We start from the raw sequence: 25,484 nt of genomic DNA, 5'->3' as shown, positions 1-25,484 counted from the left end.
GCTAAAAACGCGAAGCTCTTCTATGTTTCATGTCATTGTGGCTGTCGTCTGTCAATTCACGTATGAAGAAATCAGCGTCACTTTTGCGCCATTCCTTGTGAATCCCCCTTGTGAGGTTACTACACATACAGCACATAATGGATACCAACGGCAGCTATTACACACAAATACTACACTGTATGCCAAATGCTATAGCGGCAGGGAGCACTTCAGCGGGGCACCCTATGCCCACACAGCAGCACTACACCAGGGCACCCCGTGCCCACACAGCCATCACAGCCCCGCCCCTATCCGCTCTAGTGTGTAGTCCTGGACAGCCTCAGGTATTACTCCGCGGCGGGCTGCCTCCCTTGTCATAAGCTGCTAAATAGTGCGGCTGGCGGAAGAGCACGGGCAGCAGAGACTCTGCCGCTGCCGCCTGAGATGGCAGGGGAGCAGCGGGCAGGAGGCAGAGGAGAGGCCGGGGATCCTCCTGCGGCCCCCGTACGGGTCCTGCAGAGCCTGAGAGTGAAGATCTGTGAGTATATGTGCGCTATGCCAGCACTGGACAGCCATTCACTGCTGCTTGTCACCTCCTGGCATGTAATAGTGGGCTTATTGCATTGTTAGGTGTGTGTATGCATTACCTGCGGCTGCATTACTAGTGCAACTTTCTATAGTGTGTGCTGACAGTCTTCTGTGCTGCTTGTGTGCACTATATGAGACAACAGGTCACTTATATGCTGGTGGATGGGGCTGTATAGTGACTTATACAGTTATAGATCAGGCACTATCTGTGCTGTATGTCTATATATATATATTAGCTGAGTGCAATATATTGGTTTATTACATAGTAGTAAAGTTATGGAAAAATGGCACAAAATAGCATAGTGTTCTATGGATTCTAGGAGTTGGTGAGAGTATATCAGACCATCAGAGATGATACATGATATATGTGGCCCTAATGAGTTACATGAAAAGTACAGTGTGTATGTATGTATGTATGTATATATATATATATGTGTGTATGTATATGTGTATATATATATATATATATATATATATATATATATATTCAATTGTGTGCGTTCGATATGGGCTGTACTGGGGGTCATATCAAACCCAAAACAACATATTGCATGGTGGTTGGATATTCACCCCGAGTATATGTGGGTTTCCTCCAGATACTCTGGTTTCCTCCCACACTCCAAAAACCTACTACTGAGAGTAACATGGAATTTAGATTGTGAGCTCCAGGGACCAATGTAAGTGGTGATGATCTCTATACCACACTCTGGTATATGCGTGTGCTATAAAAGAGAATAAATAAAAATTAATTACAGGCCTTCGTTAAAATTGCAGCTTCATTCTAAATAAACTCCGGACATGCCATCGAGGTGACCGGTCTATTGAACCTGTAGAACCTGTGTCGATGGAGTTTCTGAGATGTAGAATGTCTCCACACGGAGGTGATCGCTGCCCGCACCACTGCTGTCCCGTCCCAGTGACCAGTCGGAAGATAGAGGCAGAATTTCTATATAATGATCTTGGTAGAGCCAGCTGTAAAATGATTTATAAGTTTACCTGTTTGTTTGGGAACCTGCAAGAGGCAATATACACTCCTGATGCTTCACACAAATTGTCTTTTTATGTGTTTTTTTTTTTTTGTGTAAACCTTTTATTGCTACTTACAATAAAATAGTCCGGTAAGTTGGAGTACACAAGTTTTAGGCAGTATCTGTTATATGTAACTTAGAGATAAAGTTTTGTTATATTTAGAGGTGCAGTTTATAACCAGCTTTTACACACTGGGTACATTTTGATACATACTGTGTAGAAATATTATATATAGCATTATTATTTTTTTAATACTTTTTGTTTAATTCGGGAACATTCTGGTTTGTATGCAGAAGCTGGTGTAGACTTCTTACTTCTCATGGCTGATGGCTTGTTGCACTTGCATCTGGTCTATACTATCCTCTGTCAACGAAATGCATCCCTAGCACAAATGTACCTCTTGTTCTGCTCGTTTGCTACAATATATACAAGGTATCGATCTGCAGTTCGGTCTGCTCGGTTCATACAGTGTTGACTAGATGTTATACTTTGTTACAAATTCGAAGCCGTGTTCTCACCTGCAGCGTGGGTTCCGTTTTCCTGTTCTGTTCGGAGGAGCAGGAAAGGGGAGTCTCCTGGCTGAATGAATCCGTCTTATGATGGAACTGAATGGTTCATTGACTATAATGGCGTCGTTTTGGTTTCCGCTCAGCTGTCCGGCATTTCACTGGACGAAAATGGGCTGCATGCAGCGTTTTATTTTGGTATTTTGCGCCAGATCTGTGATGAAACCTCCAAACGGAGATCCCAGCACAGATGTAAAACAACCTTAGAAGAAGTAGTATTGTTTCTTGAAGCCACCAGGAAGTCCTAGTGGAGTCAAGAGTGACAGGAGGTGACGACCCCTGTTGCTGATTGGCTGGGCAGATGGCAAGGCAGAAGGTCCTGCAAGGTAATAACGTCTATAATAGGTATAGAGTGTCGGGCGCACCTATTGCAGGCTACTAAGCAGTGAGGCAACAGAGGAGTGAAGCACCTCCACCCCCCCCCCCCCCCCTCATGTTACTTACAGATGGCTGCAGAGATGGCACCGCGGTGGGGGCAGGCACTGTCCTACCCTGCTGGACGCACAGTGCAGCAGCACAGCAGAGATCCTAGTGTGGCGCCTGAGCGAAGCAGCATGGTGAGCGCTGCCACATTTTGCTATGGCTCCGCGGCGGGGGGGGGAGGCACTGTGAGAGCCGACCGGACGCACTGCTCGAAAGCAGAGGACCGATCGAAGTGCTCAGCAGGATCCTCTTCTGCGGCGCCGACACACGTCCACTAGGTGTGCTTGGGGCAGCTGCCTTAAGGGAACACACAGGCCCCAGGCCGCTCGCAGCAGCTAGCCGCCCGCCGTAGCACACAGCTGCTGTCCATCAATCTGCCCTTATCCTCCTTGCGGCAACAAGCCATCACATTCTACCAGCGCTGACACTCAGGGGTGCAGCCTGTACGTTACTTTTTGTCGGCCCTGCTGCCTTATAGTGAGGGTTAATTTTCACCCAAAGCCGGCAAAAAAGCTATATACAGTCTGCACCTAGGACCTTCGCCTCTTGACCCAATCAGGAGCCAGGGGTGTGACAGGGGCGTTCCTCCTGTAAAAGCCCTAGCTCCTGGTGGCGTCAAGATACACTAATACCGAAGTGAGTGCGAACATACTTCTAGAACACTACTAACAGAAATGGCGTTGTATAACCTTTAATTATACAGTGATTAAACTTTTATTTGCTAAATACTGGACGACTCCTTTAAATGTTAAAGGGGCTGTTTGGTTACTGGACAACCCCTTTTAAGTTTGTTATTTTTCCACAGTATCAATGAAAGAAATGATTTCAAATATAACTCAACCGGATTGGGGCACAGGTTACTTAGTACAAGACACAAGTCCCCAAGTTCTTCAATTCTCTGTCCCACCATTGTCACTGTCATCTGATTTGTGTACAGGTTGGTTGAAGCAGCGTGCGGCCGTCTACAGGTCTTGGGGTGGTCGGTAGGAGCAGCGTGCGGCTGTCTACAGGTCTTGGGGAGGTCGGTAGGAGCAGCGCGCGGCCGTCTCCAGGTCTTGGGGTGGTCGGTAGGAGCAGCGTGCGGCTGTCTACAGGTCTTGGGGTGGTCGGTAGGAGCAGCGTGCGGCCGTCTACAGGTCTTGGGGTGGTCGGTAGGAGCAGCGCGCGGCCGTCTACAGGTCTTGGGGTGGTCGGTAGGAGCAGCGCGCGGCCGTCTCCAGGTCTTGGGGTGGTCGGTAGGAGCAGCGCGCGGCTGTCTACAGGTCTTGGGGTGGTCGGTAGGAGCAGCGCGCGGCTGTCTACAGGTCTTGGGGTGGTCGGTAGGAGCAGCGTGCGGCTGTCTACAGGTCTTGGGGTGCTCGGTAGGAGCAGCGTGCGGCCGTCTACAGGTCTTGGGGTGGTCGGTAGGAGCAGCGCGCGGCCGTCTACAGGTCTTGGGGTGGTCGGTAGGAGCAGCGCGCGGCCGTCTCCAGGTCTTGGGGTGGTCGGTAGGAGCAGCGCGCGGCTGTCTACAGGTCTTGGGGTGGTCGGTAGGAGCAGCGCGCGGCTGTCTACAGGTCTTGGGGTGGTCGGTAGGAGCAGCGTGCGGCTGTCTACAGGTCTTGGGGTGCTCGGTAGGAGCAGCGTGCGGCTGTCTACAGGTCTTTTGGGGTGCTCGGTAGGAGCAGCGCGCGGCTGTCTACAGGTCTTTTGGGGTGCTTGGTAGGAGCAGCGCGCGCCTGTCTACAGGTCTTTTGGGGTGCTCGGTAGGAGCAGCGCGCGCCTGTCTACAGGTCTTTTGGGGTGCTCGGTAGGAGCAGCGCGCGGCTGTCTACAGGTCTTGGGGTGCTCGGTAGGAGCAGCGCGCGGCTGTCTACAGGTCTTGGGGTGCTCGGTAGGAGCAGCGCGCGGCTGTCTACAGGTCTTGGGGTGCTCGGTAGGAGCAGCGTGCGGCTGTCTACAGGTCTTGGGGTACTCGGTAGGAGCAGCGCGCGGCTGTCTACAGGTCTTGCACAGTAAGACAAGTTATGAAAGTTCTGGTTTGGTCAGTAGGGACAGTATGCAGGTGTTTGTGGGTCTCCGTTTGGTTGGTCAGAACAGTATATAGATCCTGGATAGGTCTGTAGGAGAAGTGTACATCAGTCTATAGGTCTCGGTTAGGTCAGTTAGTTATACATTAGTATACAGGTCCTGGTTAGGTCGGTCGGAGCAGTTGCAGATAGATCACATCTCTTAGTGGCAAGGCAAGGAATATGTGGCTGGTGTTCTCACCGAAAATGCTGTTGTCAATAAGCCATAAGGTGCATTTTAACTGATACAGTGGCTTATTTTTTTCCAGTGACTCAGTTGCTTGTTTATATAGCGTGTTATGTTATCAAGATCTGAAGTGATTATACTGATAACATCGACAGGATATACAAAATTGGTATGTTCATCTTCAATTCATAAGAGACCGTATGGAGAACCAGAAGCTTGCTACTACTTTATTAGTACAGAGCATTAAGCTCTTGGTCCATCATTGTTTTCTTGATAGTGGAGCATCTAACAGAAAGTGCGGACAATTAGCTCAGGTACGGCTCATTTGCACCATTGTGTTCAGTCAATTTCCTATTCACGTATTACTTGGAAAAGGCTGCCATGCACTCCTACATCCCTCAACGCTTCGGCAAGAAATATGTGGATGGTATACAGATCGCGAAAATGCTGTCCGTGAGCCCATAAGGTGCATTATAGCTCATATTGTGGCTTGTATTTTTCCAGTGATTCACTTGCTTATGTGTATATAGCGTGTTACATGTTATCACGATCTGAAGTGATTAAACTGATGATGTCGGCAGGATATACAAAATTGGTATGCTCAACTTTGATTCATAAGGAGTGATGTTACCACATATGGAAAAACTTTTTATATACGTATCGTATATACAATTTATTCCCCTCTGGCATCAAGTATATTGTGTAACATCCGTGCATCACTGAGGTTTTAACGATGCCTTTGACACTGATTACAGAAAAAGATATAATGCCATGTGCATGGGGTCTTATGGCGGCACACAAGGTCCCTACAGGGGCATAATACGGACATGTAGGAGCAGTTGTGCGCCGCCATACGGCACATATTTAATATAGCAGGCTCTGATTCATATGAAACCTTTGAGCAAAAACTTCCAGTGTCTCTGTATAACATTGGATGCACCATATGGGCATATATCAGACTATGGTCGCTGGATTATAGCGTTGTAGAACATGGATTGTAATATGGTGATGTGTAGTTTTTATTGTTAATCTCACATGGGAAAAATGAAAGGGGTTTACCAGATTGGCAAATTAACCCCTCTATCCTGTTGATGGGGAAGAAAATGCTAATTTGTGGGAGTCTGAGACCCCCACCGTTCTTGAGAATGTGGTATCCTGTTCCCCTCTGCTTGTCCTGTGGGGTCACTTCAACCTCTGCATTGACATCAGAATTAATAGCGCGCTGGCTGAGCATGCACGATCAGTGCTGCATTCATTTTAGTGGGGCTTACGGAAATAGCCAAGCAGCAAGCGCTTGGGTATCTGCAGCAGTCGCATTGAAAATGAATGGAGCGCTTGTGTGACCAGTGCTCCATTCAGTCTCCTTCTTACTGCAGGGGGTGCAGTAAGCCCCCAGTGAGGAGGACGACAGGGGGATTGGGACCCCTGTTATCGAGATCAACCAGTGTGTCAGTGGTAAGAACTCCACTGATTAGTAAGTTATCTCTTATCCACAGGATAGGGGATAACTTGTGATCCTGTTACAACCTTTAACATGTTACGGGAAAAATAACCCGGTGCATTATGGAGTCTTGGCTAAGCTTTTGGGTATTTTCCTGATAACAATCTTGTTGAGTTTTCAGTTGCAACCAGCAGAATCGTGAATATAGCTCTGAGGCATAATACAATTTCTAAGTCAAGAGCAAAACTATTAGAATTCTGGATTTAAAAAAAAACCTCAACTTTTTTGCAGGGGGTGTCTACATATAAATTGTACACCAGTGTTCCAAAATGGATAAATGCAGCATAGTAGCTCATGGTTTAGCACTGCTATCTTGTACTAAAAACTTCGATCCCCATCTGAGCAAGGACAATATCGACATGGAGTTTGTGTAGCAGGGTCTGATCCTGGGGATAAACCTGCTGCAGGTTGCAAGAGAACTGTGGCTTGTTGATGCTTTCTTTATGTCTCCAGGAATCCTTTGCGATGGATGTTCTTCCTCGACCGCACCATTCTCCAAATACTCTCTACACCCTTATACGCGAAATAGTCTAGCCTATCACGGCTGGTCTCGCGTCTGTGACCATGCCTTGCTGAAAGTTGATCAAATCACTCAATTTTTCCTACTCTAATGTGGATTCACACTGAAACTGGTTCAAGAAAAACTTGCTCACTTGACGTTCTGCTGAACCCCATGGACATGTGTGCAACTTCCATGCAGGGAAGCTCCAATCATAAGAAGAGCAGGTGCCTCTAGGAAAGTCATCATTCAGTAAATGTTTGTGGGGATTTTGAGTGCATGATGTATTTTTGTACTCCGTATTGGGCCCATTACAGTGCATCACCAAATTTGGGATCTGTCTGTTATTGATGCCAAGTGAGGCCTACAGGGTTATACTTTGCATGCTGCAGACAAGCTGGAACTGTAAGATCCAATATTTCATGCATTCTAGGCAAAATACGTTTACGGTGTCCTTGCTTCTGGTTAATCTGCATCACTGGGTATTGCATTGTGAGTAGGGATCAGGGGGTGGTCAAAGGTAGATGCGGTTTGAAGCACCCTGAAATGCAGCGTACCTTCCCTTGTCTAATGCAGTGGGGCAGATTTATTAATGCTTACATTTAGATAGTTTACAGCTAGACTGGATGCACCAAACTTGTCACAGTGGCTCATGATATATAATAAATCTGGTGAATCTTTAGAAACTTGGGTCTAACTTTATGCCACCTTCATTTAGACCAATGTTTTTTTTTCTAACAAAACTTTTGCATGTTTTAAATGACCCCTCCTTGTCTAGTGAGGTGCAAAGAGTGTCAAACATTTGCAGCCTGGCTTACCTTAGGAATGCTGACCATATGTACTGGCAATTGACATTATTGCAGACCCATCATAACCTCCCAAGAATGCCAGTTCTGGCGGCATTATACTACTCTTACATGCCACGATCTTTGCAACTTCATAACTTGTTTACCACATAGGGTAGCGCTACGTGGTATCGTTGACTGTGATGCACACGGCCAAAGATTGTCCTATCTTTGCTACTGTGCTATATTGAATCCTAATGTAAGTGAATGTTGCCACAACTGTGACCTGACAATCACAAGTAACCTATCGGGTTTGGACTTCTTGTGATTGTCTGGGCGCAGGTTTGGCAACTTGTGAGTCGAAACACAGCTTTACTTACAATAGGATACAATATGGCAGGGCCATAGTGTGATCTTTGGCCGCGTGATGTGTGTTCCAGCCAAGATTATTTTGGAGGCCGAGCCTAAAAATTTTCCTTGCTCCATTTTTGAGTAACATATGGTTCCTGACCATCCCTGAACGGGAAATAAAAGTTTAGTGGGAAATGTAGGCTTTACATGAAAATCTACATCTCGTTGTACCTATCCTATTGAAAGTAGTAGCGCAACTCGTTCACCACCAAGCACCCGGCAGTCGTCCCAATAATTATCTCTCCTGTGCTTTCACACAGGAGCAATAATCATTCAGTGAATGGAATCCTAGAAAGAATCATTGAATGGTAGAGTTGGAAGGGACCTCCAGGGTCATCTGGTCTAACCCCCTGCTCAATGCAGGAGCACTAAATCATCCCAGACAGATATCTGTCCAGCCTCTGTTTGAAGACTCCCATTGAGGGAGAACTTGCCACCTCCTGTGGCAACCTGTTCCACTCATTCATCACCCTCACTGTCAGAAAGTTGTTTTATTTATTTATTTATTTTTTTTAGACTATAGCTTTCACATGTGCATGGTGCCGGGCTACTTTTCGTGGCGCACACTGTAGATGACCATATTGTTTATTGACCTCACGCTAGGTGTATAATGCTGGTGACCTCACGATGGTAGTGCTTCTATAAACTGTTGTATTGCAGTAAATATTAAAGGGGTATTCACATATCTGCTTTTCATAGCAAAGATGGGAAACCGCTGCTATTGTTTCCAGCCACCTGGCCGGTAACTACCAGAACAGCTGAGCGCTTCGGCCCAGCGCTGTTTCCATAGCTCTCACTGTAGTGAATTGGAGCAACCGAAATGGCGTAACATATTGTGCTACACTTTCCATAACTGGAAATGTTACAGAAGCCGCATAGCGTGCTGTGCTATCGGTTTCCGTAGCTCCCATTCACTTCAATGACCACTATGGAAATGGCGCTGGGCCAAAGCGCTCGGCTGTTTTCCTTCAAGTGGTCAGAAATCAAGAGCCAGGTTTTACCATCTGAGCCGTGAAAAGTCGGAATTTACAGTGTTTTCCCATAAGACAGTGTCTTATATATTTTAGCCCATAAATATGCGCTAGGGCTTATTTTCAGGGGATGTCTTATTTTGAATTGGCTGATCGGCGGTCAGCCATTTAAAAAATCCCTTTCCCCCACACAGCGATGGCTGTGATTGTCTGAGCTACTATAGAAAATGCAAGTGGAGCAGGACACAGCCACGGCTGCTAATAGAACAATACAGCTGTTTTGCAAACAACTGTAGTGTTCTCTGCGCTTATAGTCCCTGCCCCATAAGCCCCGCTGGGAATTCACAGCAGGACACGGGCACAGAGAATCTTATCAGTGCAGTAGGCTGATAACAGCCAAACCCTCAATTCTAGCAAGCTAGAATTGAGTAATCAATGACTTGTGCACCAAAACTGCACGATGTCCCTGCATTTAGACAGAACGAGAATCGCTCAAAAGATTCTTTTGAGCAAATCTTAAGCGAGTCTCGTCTCTAAATCAGCCTTTAAGGTAGGTAAGAGTCTCTTTAAGATTACATTGTCTAATGAGACCAGTTGCAGACATTTGGTGGATACATTCGTATTACGGACGTGTTTCAGACAGACATATGTAATCCGTATTTGATCTGCTTTTACCTACTTACATTTTACTGGTATTGCCACATATGTCTGCGAAATTATACTGCACATGCAGGCGGTCACGCACAGTACACCTGTTTTTTTTGTCGTTTTTGTTTTTGTTTCTATTTCCCGCGCTATTGCTTAGCAATGCCAAGTAGACCCGCTGCACATATGCAGTGTAATTGCGTATGGGCGTGTGTGTTTATACGGCAAAATAAACTATTAGAATATGCTGCGCTAAATATGTAAGCGGAACTGCAATGTAATTGATTGCTTGCGAGCTTCCGTGTATCACACAGACATACAGCGCACGCGTAATATATGTAAACATACGGGCGTGTGGGCCCTTGTACTGTTTTACATCCCAGTTGAGAATAAAGCTGGCTACACATTTAGGTTTGTTTGATCTTCGAAGTGATGGAATTGGTCTGAGTTGGATGTGTGGATTTTCGCTCCGGAATTCACTCATTGCATGCCAATTAATTAACTTTGCCATGCAAATCTGCCGCATTTCCGCAACAAATGGGCATGCTATGGATTTTCAAATGCTGAGCATGTTCTATATTCATGTCCATTGTGGACATTTTCTTCTGTAAGTCAATGGGATTTGTTACCACATTGTACTGCAGTAATTCTGCGATGTGTGAATTCGTCCTGAAGGGTTGCATGAGACTAATGTTTTTGTTTTTCTTCCAAAGGTAAGAAATGTCATAATTTAAAGCCACGTTGGCTGGTTTGATATACCTGCCTCCCATCCTCCCTGCTGGGCTTTGTATACATGACCGCTACGGTGATGTGCCATATACATTAGTAACCAGCGCCGCCGATCACACGACTAAGTGGCCTTGTAGCGTACACTGCTCAGGCCAATGCTTGGCTTCAATGGTCAAGTGTGTATACTGGCACATTACTCCTGCAGTCACGTAGGCGAAGACGGGCAAGGAGGATGGGAGCTGGGGAAAACAAACGGGTGAGTATAGCTTGTTGTTTTATTCTATAACCACCTTTTAGGAAAAAACAAAATATATATTATTTTTTTCTTCTTTAACAAAATTAAGTCCCTAGAAGAAATTGTCGCATTGCTGCAAGACTCGGCATACAGATATATCTCAGGCAGATTTGCAAATAATTTGAGTTATGGGGGTGATTAGATGAATGGTCTTGCCACCTGAGGCCCTAAAAGTGGTTCCTTGACCTATAAAAAGGCTCTGAGGCTCCTTCTGTGTAGTGACCTTTTCCCTCTTGTGTAGAGCTTGTTGGCCGCTAGACGCCTCTACGATGCAATTGAAGAGCTTTTGCCAAGATAAGAGTTTGAGAGGGGCGCATTATTGGGATGTGAGAAGCTGGATGGTCGTATCGATGAATTGTCCACCACCTGGGCTGGTCTGACCAGACTGTTAGGAAGTGTTTAGACCAGTAGATGCATGAGGGAGCACACATAAGGTGACCGGGCTCAGGACGCCCTCAAATGACCACCAGCAGTGAGGATCATCTGATCAGGTCGACAAGCATGACCAGCTTCAACTGTTTCGTTGTCCGCCATCCAGAGACAGTTGGCGCTATCATTACAGGCTTTTGTGTCTGTCGGAACCATTAACCGGTCTTGGCTGAAGGACATTTGGTCTCGTGGTGCCTATCGCTTTTGTGCCTTTGACACCCTCCTGCAGTCTCCTCCATTTGTAGTGGTATAGTGAGTGAGGAAACTGGACTGCTATGAAATGCAACTGGGTTTTCTTAAAATACAAATCCAGGTTTCGTTTGTGCACTGGAGACCTAGGGGTGAATGACTCAAACCTGCCTTTTGCTGTGGAGCGGTACACTGCCCTCACTGCTGGTGTGATGGTCTGGGGGCTCTTGCATATGACAGTTGGTAACCCCTAGTAGTGGTACAATGACGGCTCAGCAATATGTTCAGGACATCCTGCAGCCACATGTGTTCCTCTCATGGCGGCTTCCAAAAGGCATCCAGCAGGATAATGCTCTGCCGCACACACAAGGGGTAACAGGAATGTCCCCACAACATTGTCACACTTCCGTGGCTGCCTGATCACCAGATTTATTGCCAATAGAGCAGGTATTAGACCATCTGGGATGCCAACTCTCAAAACACAGCCTACAAGTTTACCCAGTTACAAATGTGGACTGATATGCCACAGGATACCATACGGAACCTCTAAACTAGAGACGGTAAAACAGGGTACTAGAGCCTGCATGCCCGCCTGTATCACATCTTGTATCCAAGCTAGAGGTGATACAACAGGGTACTAGAGCCTCTATGGCCCCTGTATAGCATCTTGTATCCAAGCTAGAGTCAGCACAACAGGGTACTGGAGCCTCCATGCCCGCCCGTATCACATCTTGTATCCAAACTAGAGGCGGTACAACAGGGTACTAGAGCCTCCATGCCCCCCATATCACATCTTGTATCCAAGCTAGAGGCGGTACAACAGGGTACTAGAGCCTCCATGCCCCCCCATATCACATCTTGTAGCCAAGCTAGAGGCGGTACAACAGGGTACTAGAGCCTCCCTTCTAGTGTTCAATTTTGCACAATAAATGGTCCTTTTGCTCTGGTATTGTAATCACTTATATCACCATTACAATCATACATATAAAGTTTCATTTAATTCTGACAACTCTTTCTAGGTACTGGATTTCTTTTGAAAATGAGTGGTTTTACTTGGGTTGTCGGAAATACAATCTAATCTTCCTCATCTATTTTGACCCCCTAAGGGCTTCTTCCGGTGTGCTTATATCGACCAGGTTTTCACGCCCGGCCGATATACACGGTCTCTGTCTGCAGGTGGAGGAGGCGGACCGGGAGCAGTGCACTGAGCTCCCGCCCCCTCTCTGCCCCTCTCCACTATTTGCAATCGGAGGGGTGAAACTTGGCTTCGCTCCCGCCCCTCCCATGGCAAACAGTGACAAGGGGCGGAGCTTAGTGCACTCCTCCCGGCCCGCCTCCTCCACCTGCAGAGAGGGACAGCGTATATCAGCCGGGCGTGAAAACCTGGCCGATATACGCATGTCGGAATAAGCCCTAAAACAAAGCCGGTCTATGCTCTATAATAGAATTGCCTATGTGGTTTGCATGCTACTATCAGTGTGATTGGCAGACAAATTTTTACGCACATCAGATGAGTTTCCTGGCAGATCAGACAGATCTCCGTCAGATCACTTGGTCATCTTTAAACAGCTAACGTTTAGGCCTCATGCACACCGGGCAAATTGAAAATCGCAGCATGCTCTGTTTTAGAGCTGGCTGCGCAGGTACAGCGTCCACTGAAGTCTAGCGTCAGCGTGGGGAAATCCGTACTGCGCATGTGCGCCGGCGGCACATCCGCATACAGAAGAAATGACAGGTAAGCAGTCGCTGGCAGCAGGCATGGGTGGATTCCCCACACTGAATCCGTGCGTTCCGTGTGCATGAGGCCTTACAGTCCTCTTCTTCCGGTAGACCTTTACACCTTTGATGGAGGATGTTACGTTGTGTCCTCTTATCTCTGTGGATCTTAGTTTTCTCTGCATTGTACGATCAGGCTGCTGTACAGTTAATTAGGCTTAGAATCTTGTTTTGGCAATACATTAAGTAACGGTGCTTCCTTACACTTGTGGCTATTGGTTTCATTTCCAGCCTAGAAGCATTCCAAATGCTGTGTGGGTTTTCTCCAGTTGCTACAATAGCCAAATATAACTCAAATACCAAGCCTTGCTCATCCTCAGCTTCAAACTGGTAGTGAATCGACGGCAGATGGTGTGTTTTGCTATTACTCATTTTGGACACTACAGTTCTCTTGCAACATCGCTGTTCTTGTATAATATGAATATCTAATTGAGTATATAATAACTGCAAATCCTAATTAAAGAGAACCTGTTGCCTCCAAACAGCACCATAAAATAAGTTCTATGGAGGTGATGGGTAGCATGGAGAGGTAAGTTATTTATTTTTTATATTCGCCCGTGTATATAGAATGACAGCAAGGGATAGTGGAAATGGTCTGTAAAAGGAATATATCGTACACTGTGGTTGTACCAGAACCCCAAGGTATACCCTATCCACTGAGAGCCCGTTGATCTTAAAGGGGTTGTCTCGCGCCGAAACGTTTTTTTTTTTCTTCCATAGGCCCCCTGTTCGGCGCAGGACAACCCCAAAGGATGTGTTTAAAAAAAAAAAAGAAAAAAAAAAAAATTTTTATTACTTACCCAAATCGTCTTCCTTCTTCCTTCTTCTTCCTTCACCAAGATGGCCGCCGGGATCTTCACTCACGATGCACCGCGGGTCTTCTCCCATGGTGCACCGTGGGCTCTGTGCGGTCCATTGCCGATTCCAGCCTCCTGATTGGCTGGAATCGGCACACGTGACGGGGCAGAGCTACGAGGACCAGCTCTCCGGCACGAGCGGCCTCCTTCACCAGGAAGAAGACCGCACAGCGCAAGCGCGTCTAAAAAAGCAAGAAGACATCAGAATTAGACGGCACCATGGCGACGGGGACGCCAGCAACGGAGCAGGTAAGTGAATAACGTCTGTATGGCTCATAATTAATGCACGATGTATATTACAAAGTGCATTAATATGGCCATACAGAAGTGTATAACCCCACTTGCTGCCGCGAGACAACCCCTTTAAGACTGAGGGCCCTGTGTCCCCTTATGCCTTTCACTGCAGTGTAGTTTCTGCCCCTGCCTTGATGTCAGAATGAATGGTGCGCTGGTCCAGCATGCACAGTTGGCGCTCTATTTACTTCGATGTGGTTAATGGATATACCCAAGCGTTTAACGCTCAACTATCTCTTGCACAACCAGCGCTCTACTTCACTGTGGGAGTGGGCGGGTGGGGGAAGCCCACAGGGAGGAGGAGGGGGAACACGGGACCTCTGTTCTTTGGATCAGTAGGGATCTCAGCAATGCGATTCCCACCAATCGACAAGTTAAAACTTGCAATTCTGGTGCAACTGCTTTAATCATGTTGAAGATAAGTAATTTAATATTTTAGATTACAACAGTTTTTGTTTTTAAAACCTGACTGAGGTCTGACTTGTCTGTATGGCCATGCGTGGATTGAAAATATGGCATACTGACCCTTCCACAAAGACAAGGGAGTGACAGGGAAGCCTTACTATGCTGAAATATATAATATTGATAGTTCTGCTTAGTATAGTCCACCAGCAGTACAAACAACCTCCAATGATGACTCTGCTGGCTATGTCCAAGCTTGCAAGGCAAAGCTGAAGGTGATCTGGAAAAAAACTGAATGAGAGCTAGTTTATACAAAAAATATTGTCATTTTTTCCCCCTAATGTTACAAGCTGGTGGCTTTTTTGAGCCAGGATTAGATCTTAGTCCATTGACATGCAGCAGAATTGGTGCAGATTTTCCAGAGAAAAATTCTGCATCAAAATCTGCACCATTGGTGGAAATTTTTGACATGAATTTTGGTGCAGATCCACCGTAGACGAAACCGCTTCTGTTGAAAGCGTGAAAACCGCTATTAATCCGTATCAAAATCTGCACTAATGGTTTGGATTTTGACGCAGTTTTTAACGTGCATTTTCCGCTGCAGAAAATCTGCACCATTTTCACTATGTCTGAATATACCCTTAAGCCTAGGTTCACACAGGGCGGATTTGCCGCGGTTCTGCTGCAGCGGCCGGGCCGCTTCAAAGCCACCGTGGCTTAAACCGCGACGGTTCTCCCGGTGGAAATCTCGCGGTTTTTGCTGCGGCCAAACCGTGAGATTTCCGACGGGAATACGCCAAGTGTGAACCCAGCCTAAAACGTACGAAATGAAAACCTGTATTTCGCATAATACTTATGGTCAAACAAGGCACAGATTAAAAAAAAAAGCATAACTTAAAGGGGTTGTCCCGCGCCGAAACGGTTTTTTTTTTTTTTTCCATAGCCCCCCCCGTTCGGCGCGAGACAAACCCGATGCAGGGGTAAAAAAAAAAACCCCGTCCTGTACTTACCCGAATCCCCGCACTCCCGCAACTTCTTACTTACCTTAGTAAGATGGCCGCTGGGATCTTCACCCACAATGCACCGCGGGTCTTCTCCCATGGTGCACCGTGGGCTCTGTGCGCTCCATTGCCGATTCCAGCCTCCTGATTGGCTGGAATCGGCACACGTGACGGGGCGGAGCTACAAGGAGCAGCTCTCCGGCACGAGTGGCCCCATTCGGAAGGGAGAAGACCGGACTGCGCAAGCGCGTCTAATCGGGCGATTAGACGCTGAAATTAGACGGCACCATTGAGACGAGGACGCTAGCAACGGAACAGGTAAGTGAATAACTTCTGTATGGCTCATATTTAATGCACGATGTATATTACAAAGTGCATTAATATGGCCATACAGAAGTGTATAACCCCACTTGCTTTCGCGGGACAACCCCTTTAAACTTGGCCCGAGAGTTGAGCATGAGAGATGGTGTCCGATATTGTCACCTTGCTGAATTCATTCCTATTAAATGGCTCGCCAGTAACCACATGTATGTGCAGCCCTGATGCATGGGGTTTAACAATGCCGCGCAGCCATTAAAGACTGTATGTGCTTCATTGAAAAAAAACATGTCCTCGATTAATGAAGACAACCACAGTTGCTGAGTGTGAAAAGCATTTCCCTTGTGAGGAAGTGGATGTGAAGGGTTTAGCACATAGCCGGTTCACAGTGCAATATTGGTTTTGTCTCTTAAAAAAATAACTGTTACCCTTGTCACTGAGGTGGGGTTTCTAGCATAACAGAGATTGCGTGTTAAAAGACAATGGTGGAGGAAAGGAGATTGCGGTTTCCGTTTTACACTGAAACTGCACAGATGTACGAAACCTCATCATACTCCCTTCCTAATGTGTGTCTACTTTTGACAGCAGAAACCTTCTTTACGTTGCTCTTCAATTATTTTTATCACTTCTTCCCAATCAATATATGTTGCTTCTTAGTTTACATCACTCAATCCTATTGGTCTGTAGGTGCAGTCTTCAAATTTGACACCTATTTTGAAGTCCCATTGATCCCCATGGCAAAAAGTGATGCTGCAAACTATTTAACTTTTTTTTTTTTTTTTTTTTTAAGGCCTCATGTCCACGGGCAAAATATGATTTAAGATCCGCAGCGGATCTCCCGCATGCGGATCCGCATCCCATAGGGATGCATTGACCACCCGCGGGTGGATAAATACCCGCGGATGGTCAATAAAAGGGATTTTAAAAAAAATGGAGCATGAAAAAATCTGGACCATGCTCCATTTTCGTGCGTGCACCTGCAATGGAAAACCTGGCTGATCTTGGTTTCCTCTGGCATAACCAGTTTTTTTTGCCTGCTTTCTGGGAGCAAGACCAGTGGTAATCCCCTGATCACCACAGTAGCTCTATACTGAAAGTGGTGATCTTTTGATAAAAAAACAAAAACAAAGAAAACCCCTTTTTTTCCCTTTCACAGCCAAATTGATAAATGCTAAAAGTTTGGCTGTCTACTGCTACCAATAGCTTAAAACTTTCTGCATGTCATTGAGTTCAAAGACCAATCCAACCTTGTCCATGGGCTTTATCTGCTATTGCATCTCAGTTATTTGGACGAGGCTGAACTATCCTATTTGACACAGCCCATGAGCTAAAGTGGTGCTATTTTCCAGGTGTGGGGAAGAAATAAGTTTTTTGGGTTTTTTTCCGGGTCTCAGTCACCCCCTTCATATTTGTCATATCCTGCTTTGTTCTTTTTTTGTGTTTGTCTTTTTTGGTGGAGTCCACCGATGATCTAATGTAAATGAGGCTGCCAACCAATTTTCATTTTCTTTTATTTTTGGCTTATTCTTTTGCACTTTTTTTTTACTTGTCTCCATTGAGAAGTGGTGACAGAAGTCTTATGTCTATGAGAAGCCTAAAAGGAAACTTCAGTAGATGCAGGAGTTGTGCATTGTGATTATTCATTAGGGATTCCTTACGTTTCCCTAATGAACACCCTTTTTTCGAGGGGTTTCTCAGCAGCAATATCCTTTTTTATTATACTTATTGTGCTTCAGAAGGGTGTGTATTCATGTGTGCCACCAGTGTTTCTGCACCAGGAAGAATACATTGGGCACCACTCCCCAACGCTTGAGCTTGGATTTCCAAAATTCATCTTTATAATAACAGCTGTCAAAGAGTACAGGGAGGGAGTACTGTGTACTTCTTCTGCTTTTAGCCTTCATACTACTGGTTTATTTTTGTTTTAATGTCTTCATTTTGGTAGAAATAACACTTTTGTCTGGTTTTCAGGTGTATTTTTTTTCTATCTCCCTGTTTTTCACATATTTGTGCGAAGACTACGTAAACCTTTTTGACAAGTGCCATATTGTGATGAGTAGACCAGTTGGTCAGAGCATCTTTGAAACTTTGAAGCAAGTCTTGTGGGGTGTTCCTAGTAGGTCCAAGGAAGGACAACCAATGAGCTGGTGACAGGGTAATGCCCAATGCCACTGTCATGCATGTGAACTGAAGGCTAGCCCATGTAGTCCGATCTCATGGCTATGATAGAAAGGTGTCGGAACACACAGGGCTTCTCAGCTTGATGAGTATGGGACTATGTAGTCACAGACCGGTTCCAGTACCTCGCTGACTCCTGTTCATTGCCAAAAGTGCCTTCAAAAGGCACCTGAGCTTTAGAACTGGATTAGGGAGCAATGACAAAATGGCCCATTTAGAAACCCCTATATGTTTACCGTATCCTCCATTTGTCAGTGGCCTCTAAAAGCAGGATAATTGATCAGGAGTGATTTTAGGAACCTGACAAAGAGTGCAAGGTGATGACTTGGCCTCCAAATTCCCCAGATCTCAATCCGGTTGATCATTTGTGGAATTGGCTGGAAAAATGGTTCTCATCCATGAAAGCCACACCTTACAGAATTTAAAGATTCCGGTGCTAATATCTTGGTGCCAGATACCACAGGACACCCTAAGAGGTCTTGTGGAGTCCATGCCTAGACAGGTCATCGATGTTTGGACAGCATGTGTAGACTTACACAATATTAGACAGCTGGTTTTAAGGCTATGGCTAATCAATGTATTTCAGCGTTGGTTACATAGACTTGTTAATGGGCATGACAATTTATCTTTAGTGTATAGAGAATACTTGATTTTGTTATTAAAGGGGTTTTCCAGGCTGTAACTATTGGTGACTTATCTTCTATCTGGAATATGATGTCAAAATGCTTATGTTGTCAATAAAGTTAATAATGACAACCAATATGGCTGTATTTCCTGTTGCCACTTTTTATCTGAAAAAAAAGTTTTCAATAGCTCTGTAAGTAAATAGGACCTAATCAACAAACTTTTGTTACTGCCCGAACTTCTGATTTACTTTATACATAGCCAATTTTAAGTTTTTGAACAGAAAAAAAAATCCTGCTGCTGCGCCTTTAAACAGTACAATCATCCACATCCCTTTCTGTTAAGTAATATGTTCTTGCTCTGCCTCTTCCACCCACGCACTTTAGATCATCTCTGGTTGTAATGTTTTTCTAAGAGTACTTCCCTACTGAATGTTATGAAATCCCTTTTTGTTCTGCCACTCGCCTTCAATTCTCCGTAAACAGTCAACTTTGTAGTATTTTTTTAGATATATTTTGTCAGCAGCGCACACATTTTCTTAGACATTCTTGGTTGGCTTAACTATATATAGTGAACTTCACTGATAGTGGGACTTTTTGTTCAGCTTTGAAATGCATTTCCAGGGATCTGGTCCGAAACCATTCAGCGCATGTATCATGGCCTCAATAATATATTTACTAGGTTTTTGTTTGTTTTTTTGGTTTTTTTTTTTCTCCCTTTTTTTTTCTTTTTTACAGGGTTGTCTGGCACTTTTACTATTGATGACCAATCCTCCGGATAGGTCAACAGTGGGGGTCCTCTGCTCAGGTTCCCCACTCATGAGTTAGTTGTATATTACAAAGTGCATTAATATGGCCATACAGAAGTGCTTAATCCCACTTGCTTTCGCGAGACAACCCCTTTAAGTTCACATATCTATAAAACGGGGAAATAATTCCTCGTTGTAGAATAGGGTACAGAGACTTGTAAGGCTGGGTTCACGCTGACTGATTTGCTGCGGAAATTCGCCTGCGGCCGCTAATCTTGCAATTAGCCAGCCATGTAGACGAGATTTCTCAGAAATCTCGTCCACACGAGACAGCGAATCTGCCGCGGCAGAAGTCGGCGCTGCGCCGCGGATTCGTCGGCCGCAGCATGTTCATTTTTAATTTTTTTTAAATTTTTCTTCTTCCGCTGCGGCCGTGCTCTCCTCTATGGGAGCATCGGCTGCAGCTGAAAAGTGAGCGGCCAGGCCACTTCAAAACCTGCGGCTAAGTGCCGCGGGTTTTGGATCAGCGCATTTCCCAGCGGAAATCTTGCGTTTTTTTCGCTGCGGCCAAACCGCAAGATTTCCGCCCGGATTCCAGTGAGTAAGAACCCAGCCTAAGGCTGCTTTCACACCTGCGTTAGGGCTCAGTTCAGAGTTTCCACCGCTCTGCTCTGCTTTTAGAGGAGAAAATCTGGAATAAAATGGATTTTTCAATGGGGTTTCAAAAAATGGAAAGTAAACAGGCTCAGTTTGCCTCCGTTCCGTCAGGTTTCCATCTTTTTGGCAGAAAATGGTGCAGTCTGCAGCATTTTTCCATTAAAAAAACTGAAACCTGACGGAATAGAAATAAACGGAAGCCTTTCTGTTTACTTTCCGTTCTTTTTTTTTTTTTGTTTAACTTTATTGAAGTTGGTGGGGAAAAGAACGGATCTTTTTTTTTTTTTTTTTCTTGTAGCCCATGTTTCCCTTTGGAGCCTTCTTTTTTGTCGCAATGCATGAAATCGTGCTTTTCGTGCGATGCAACATTAGAAAATAAGCCCTACCCTGAAACGAAGCTATGCATGCCTCGGTCCGGGTCCTCCTGTTGCTCTCTAGAGCTCCGCCGGACATCCTGCAGCCCTCGTTCGCCCACAGAAGATCACTTCCTGGTTGCAGGTTTCATAAATCCCACCTCCAGGAAGTGATAGCTCTGATTGCCTGAGCAGTGCTGGATGAACCAATCCATGCAGCGGTCGATGAACCAATGCGATGGCTGCGATTCATCTAGGCTAGGCTAAAAGGGGGGGAGGGATGTGGCTAGAGATCTATATAAGAAAAGATAAGTTTGTGTTATAGGGGTAGCTTAATTGAGCAACCAAAGAGCAGAGGAGATATAGACTAGAGTCCTGGTAGGTAGCGAGATCAGGGATGTCAAGGCCGCCATAACCTTTGAACGAGAGAGTAAAGATCGTGCAATGTGCACCGGTTTTTGGAACCATGTAAACTTATTTCTCATCACGCATTGGTTGTTAAGGAACAGTCATGGTATGTGCACGGGAACCGCTTCTAGAAGGTATAGGAATACACCATCCTTCTGAAGAACTGCATTATCTATCAGGATCCTAATACGTTACTTTAACTGGGGATGAAGTTTAAGTTTAGACACTCTAATAAATTTCTCAAGTTTGTTTAGGCTGTAATCACATTGGCGATTGCGATCTGTAGGATATGGTCCGATTTAAAAAGAAAAAAAAAGAAAACAAACAAAAAAAACAAACAATTTTCCTGCAGTTTTCATGCGCTTTTTAGGCCGCCTGCACACGGGCGGAAATCCCGCGGCGGTATTTCCCGTGGGATTTCCGCCACTGAAAGCCTGCATAGGAGTGCATTACAATACGCACTCCTATGCAGACGGCCGCGGTTTGGCCGCACGAGATTTCGCGCGGCAAACAAACCGCGGCATGTCCTATTTCTGTGCGGGGCTCGCAGAGTCGCGCACAGAAACGTCACTCACCCGGCCGCCGGCTCCGGTCTAAGCATGCGCCGGCCGCCGGCACATGAAAGAGCCGGGGCCGGCAGGCACGGGTGAGTACGCGCTCGTCCCTGCAGGCTCTCGGGTCCCGCGGCGAGAATTCTCGCCGCCGGATCCGACCCGCTCGTCTGCAGGCGGCCTTAGTGATATATTTCCCCCCCCCCCCCCCCCCCGAAATGTGCAGTGTCCATCTGTCTCTTACAAAAAAAATACATAAATGTTCAGGACTTCTGCACTTCTTGGCTCTCTTCATTTTATGGTCTCCATGATCGAAATGTTTTAAAAACGGATCATATTTGGAAGATGTTTGTGTAATCCCTCTTTTTTTTATTTAAACCCATCCACTGAATTAAAGGGGGGGATTTTTGTTAGAAAATTGGACAACAAAAAAATTATTTAATTTTTTTATTTTGTTAACTCTGACTGTCCATGATGTTCTTGTGAATATCCCAATTCAAATCAATGAGTTCTATTTCTGATTAATTTGGTCTGAAAATTGCCCGGGTAAAGACAACCTTATTATATTTCATTGTATATTGAATGGCGACCACTCTCTACTGTTCTAGATCTCTCTTCAGCATTTGACACAGAATATCACCAAATTCTCCTAAATATGCTCCATTGTAATGGTCTTACAGATACTGCACTCTCCCGATTTCCTCCTACCTCTCTGACCACTTGTTCAGTGTATCATTCGCCGACTCTACTTCTTCTCTTTTTCCCCTTGCTGTTGGGGTTCCTTAGAGTTCGGTCCTTTTCTCTTGTTTCTTTCTATACAGCCCCTATGGTGCAAACTATTAGTAGATTTGAGTTTCAGTACCATCTTTACACGAACGATACCCAATTAGATTATCTTCCTGTGATATCGCATTTTCGCTACTACAAAATGCCAGTGATTGGCTGTCTGCTGTTTCCACCACTATGTAGTCTCTCTATCTATCTAAAGCATAACCTCTCGAAGGCTGAACTTCTTGTGTTCCACCATCTACTAACCGACCTAAATTTGATATCGTCATCTCCATTTGGGGTACCACCATAACTCCTCAGCAGCACGCCTACTGTTTCTGGGTCCTATTACTTTCACTCCCCTCATCCAGTCACTTGCTCGCTCATGTCACCTGCACCTCCAAAAAACATTTCCCGACTCCGCCTTTTCTTCACTGTGGAGACACAAGAACTGTTATTGTTGCCATTATCTATTCTCGGCTTGATTACAGTAACTCTCTACTTATCGGTCTTTCCCTGGCTAATATCTCCCCTCTCCAATCCATCCTGAATGCAGCAGCCAAGCCATCTTTTGTCTCCGCTTTGCTAATGACCTTAGATTACATTCCTCTCTAAACCAGACCTCCTGCCTCCAAGACTTTTTTTCCCCAAGCTGCACCAGTTCCCTGGAATGCACTACCCCAGACAATGTGTTCAATTCCAAATGCCCACAGCTTTAAGCAAGCCCTAAAAACACATATTTTTATGGCTACCAGATTCCCTAATCAAAATTTCCAACCATTCCTCCACTACATCCCTCATGCACCCAGTGCACCTCTTATCGGTTTTATGTTCAAACATAGCTGTTGCTCAACTCACACAGCCATATACATATGTCTTCCTAATAGTCTGTAAGCTCTTACGAACGGAGCCCTCACTCCTATTGTTCAAGCTTCGTATCAGTTGAATACTGTGTTATGATTTATTTCGTGTAGGTTTCCCCTGATTTTTAAAGCGCTGCAGAATGTTTGGTGCTATATAAAAAATATTATCCTATTAACACTGGTCATATGACTCTTCCCCCCCCCCCCTCCCTAATAACTGTAACCTATAAATGTTTTAATTAAGTACCATCAATTTGCCACTTCATGGACTGGAGTGGATTTTGGTGCAGATCTGCACCTGAAACTGCATCAACTTTTTTATTTTTTTTATTTTAACCCCTGATCTGCAGCTGATTTTATTCTTCCAATTGAAGGGTAAATTCTGCTGCAGATCTGCACCCAAATCCCCACCAATCCACAGCAATTCCACTACATGGGAATATACCCCATGGGACTGAATTTTCTGCAGTGGCAAAACAAAATTCATCTAATGTGAAAAACTTCTGTGGATTTATCTTAGCTCTCACCCTTTGCATAATAAATGGTGAAATCCACTGTGAAAATTCGCAGCAAGTGGGCGGCGAACAATTGATTTAGCGGGAGCCTGAGCAGCGGACCCCAGACGATCACCATTGAGGTAATAGAAATCTCATGCAGGACCAAATATAAAGGAATTAATGTACATTGTATCCAAGACAGTCTAACAATCCCTACCCTCATTTCACATTCTATTATTTATCTATTTTTTCTTTTAATTAATTACTTTTTTAATTGGGACTATAATCCCGTACTACAATACAACCTATCAATGTCTTAAAAAATATTTTTCTTCTTCTACCTATGCCTGCAAAACTTAGGTTCTCTTGAGGCTCCTTGCAACATGCCTGTTATATCGTTAGAAGTCGGTACATATTTTATCTGATATGATTTGACAAAAGATACACATGGTTAAATGTAGGAAACTCCATCACGTTGAACAGCTCTACCATTCTGACGTGCAATCTGTCAGTTTGCTTCTCAGGAAAGAGCTGTTTCCTTCTATGGAATGGATTCCACAAGTGACACATGTTGCGTAATTGTCTGCATAGTATTTTGTAATCCACTGTATCTTTCCCTTTGCATATATAGCACTAAAGCCCCATTTACACACAAAGATGATCACTCAAAATTCGTCAGAAACTGATAGTTTAGAGCGATCATTTTGTGTTGGCTACTAATGGGCTAAGCAGCCCATTAGTAGCTAACTAGCTTTGTTTGCATGAATTTGAAGAACAGCGGGTGGTCTGTTCTCTAAATACATCTGCTTTGTTCTGCTTCTGGCTGCATACAGTGCTATCAGCGCTGCCCGCAGAGAACACAGCATGCCGTCCCCGTTCGCAGGGACAAGGATTCTAGGCTGACTTGAAGTCACCGATGAACGAAGAGTGCACAGTAAGTGCATGATGGGCGTGCATTTACATGCAACAGCTATCGCTCAAATGCTGTCGTTTGGCCAAATTTTGAGCGGTGATCGTTAAGTGTAAATAGGGCTTAACGCAGTGTGTGCAGAGATTATTTACTTTTACCATTCTTATCAGTCCCTGTCCCCAAAGGGGTTTACAATCTAATTTCCCTAACTCGGGCACACGCAATAGAGCAAATTTTATAGGACTCTAATTAATTTGCTTGGACTGTGGGAGGAAGCTGGATATGTTCAAACTGTGCATCATTCATTTGCAGTTTGCTTAAATTAGGATTTTAAAAAAAGCAAACAACTTTAAAGGGGATGTCCAGCTGTAAACTATTGTTGGCCTATGTTCAGGATGGGCCATCAATAGCCGATCAGCCTGGAGCCCCCCTTTGAAGAGCTCTTTGCACGTTGGCACTGAGCAGATTTCTAGCTCTGTTCCCATTGTAGTGACCAGGATTGGTATTACAGTAAATGTTCCCATTCACTTCAATGGGAATTTTGCTTGCCATACCAGGACTCTCCTGCAGTGGGAGCGGAGCTGTTTGTTCATGCACAGAGCTGATTTCTGCAGGAAGCACACAGCTTTTCAAAAAGGGTCCTGTGTGGCAGACTCCTGTTGATGTACTTTTTGTTGGCCTGGTCTTTGGCTTTCAATAATTTGGAACTGGACTACCCCTTTAAAATTTTACATAATCCCTGTGTAATAGTGTCATCTTGTTTTACTTTACAGGTGAGGCAAAAAATCTGCTGCCGTATCCAGGACCAAACAAGATGAGAGATTGCTTCTGCACTGTAAATCTGGACCAGGAAGAAATCTTTAGGACCAACGTTGTTGAAAAATCACTCAAGTAAGATGGAAATGAGTTGTTTCTTATTTATCATTTGGATTGCTGAAGATTTTTACCCATTTCCTGTATGCATACAATTACTGACGCCTAACGAGGCTTATTCTGAAGGATCTT

General features: G+C 45.0%; 1 protein-coding gene across 1 annotated transcript in view; it reads left to right on the top strand.

Annotated features, from left to right (window-relative positions):
* The first annotated feature begins 387 nt into the window (after window positions 1–387).
* The window catches only part of RASA2 (RAS p21 protein activator 2), a 110,303-nt gene continuing 85,206 nt past the window's right edge, over window positions 388–25,484 (top strand). The window contains exons 1-2 of the mRNA XM_066598149.1: window positions 388–517; window positions 25,253–25,370. Of these exons, the coding sequence (XP_066454246.1) occupies window positions 424–517; window positions 25,253–25,370 (212 nt within the window). The 5' untranslated portion in view covers window positions 388–423. The remainder of the gene's footprint in view (window positions 518–25,252; window positions 25,371–25,484) is intronic.

Source organism: Eleutherodactylus coqui, chromosome 1 (assembly GCF_035609145.1).
Source record: "Eleutherodactylus coqui strain aEleCoq1 chromosome 1, aEleCoq1.hap1, whole genome shotgun sequence".
Lineage (NCBI taxonomy): Eukaryota > Metazoa > Chordata > Amphibia > Anura > Eleutherodactylidae > Eleutherodactylus > Eleutherodactylus coqui.
The sequence above is the reverse complement of the archived record's forward strand: the minus strand, read 5'-3'. Positions and strand labels throughout refer to the sequence as shown.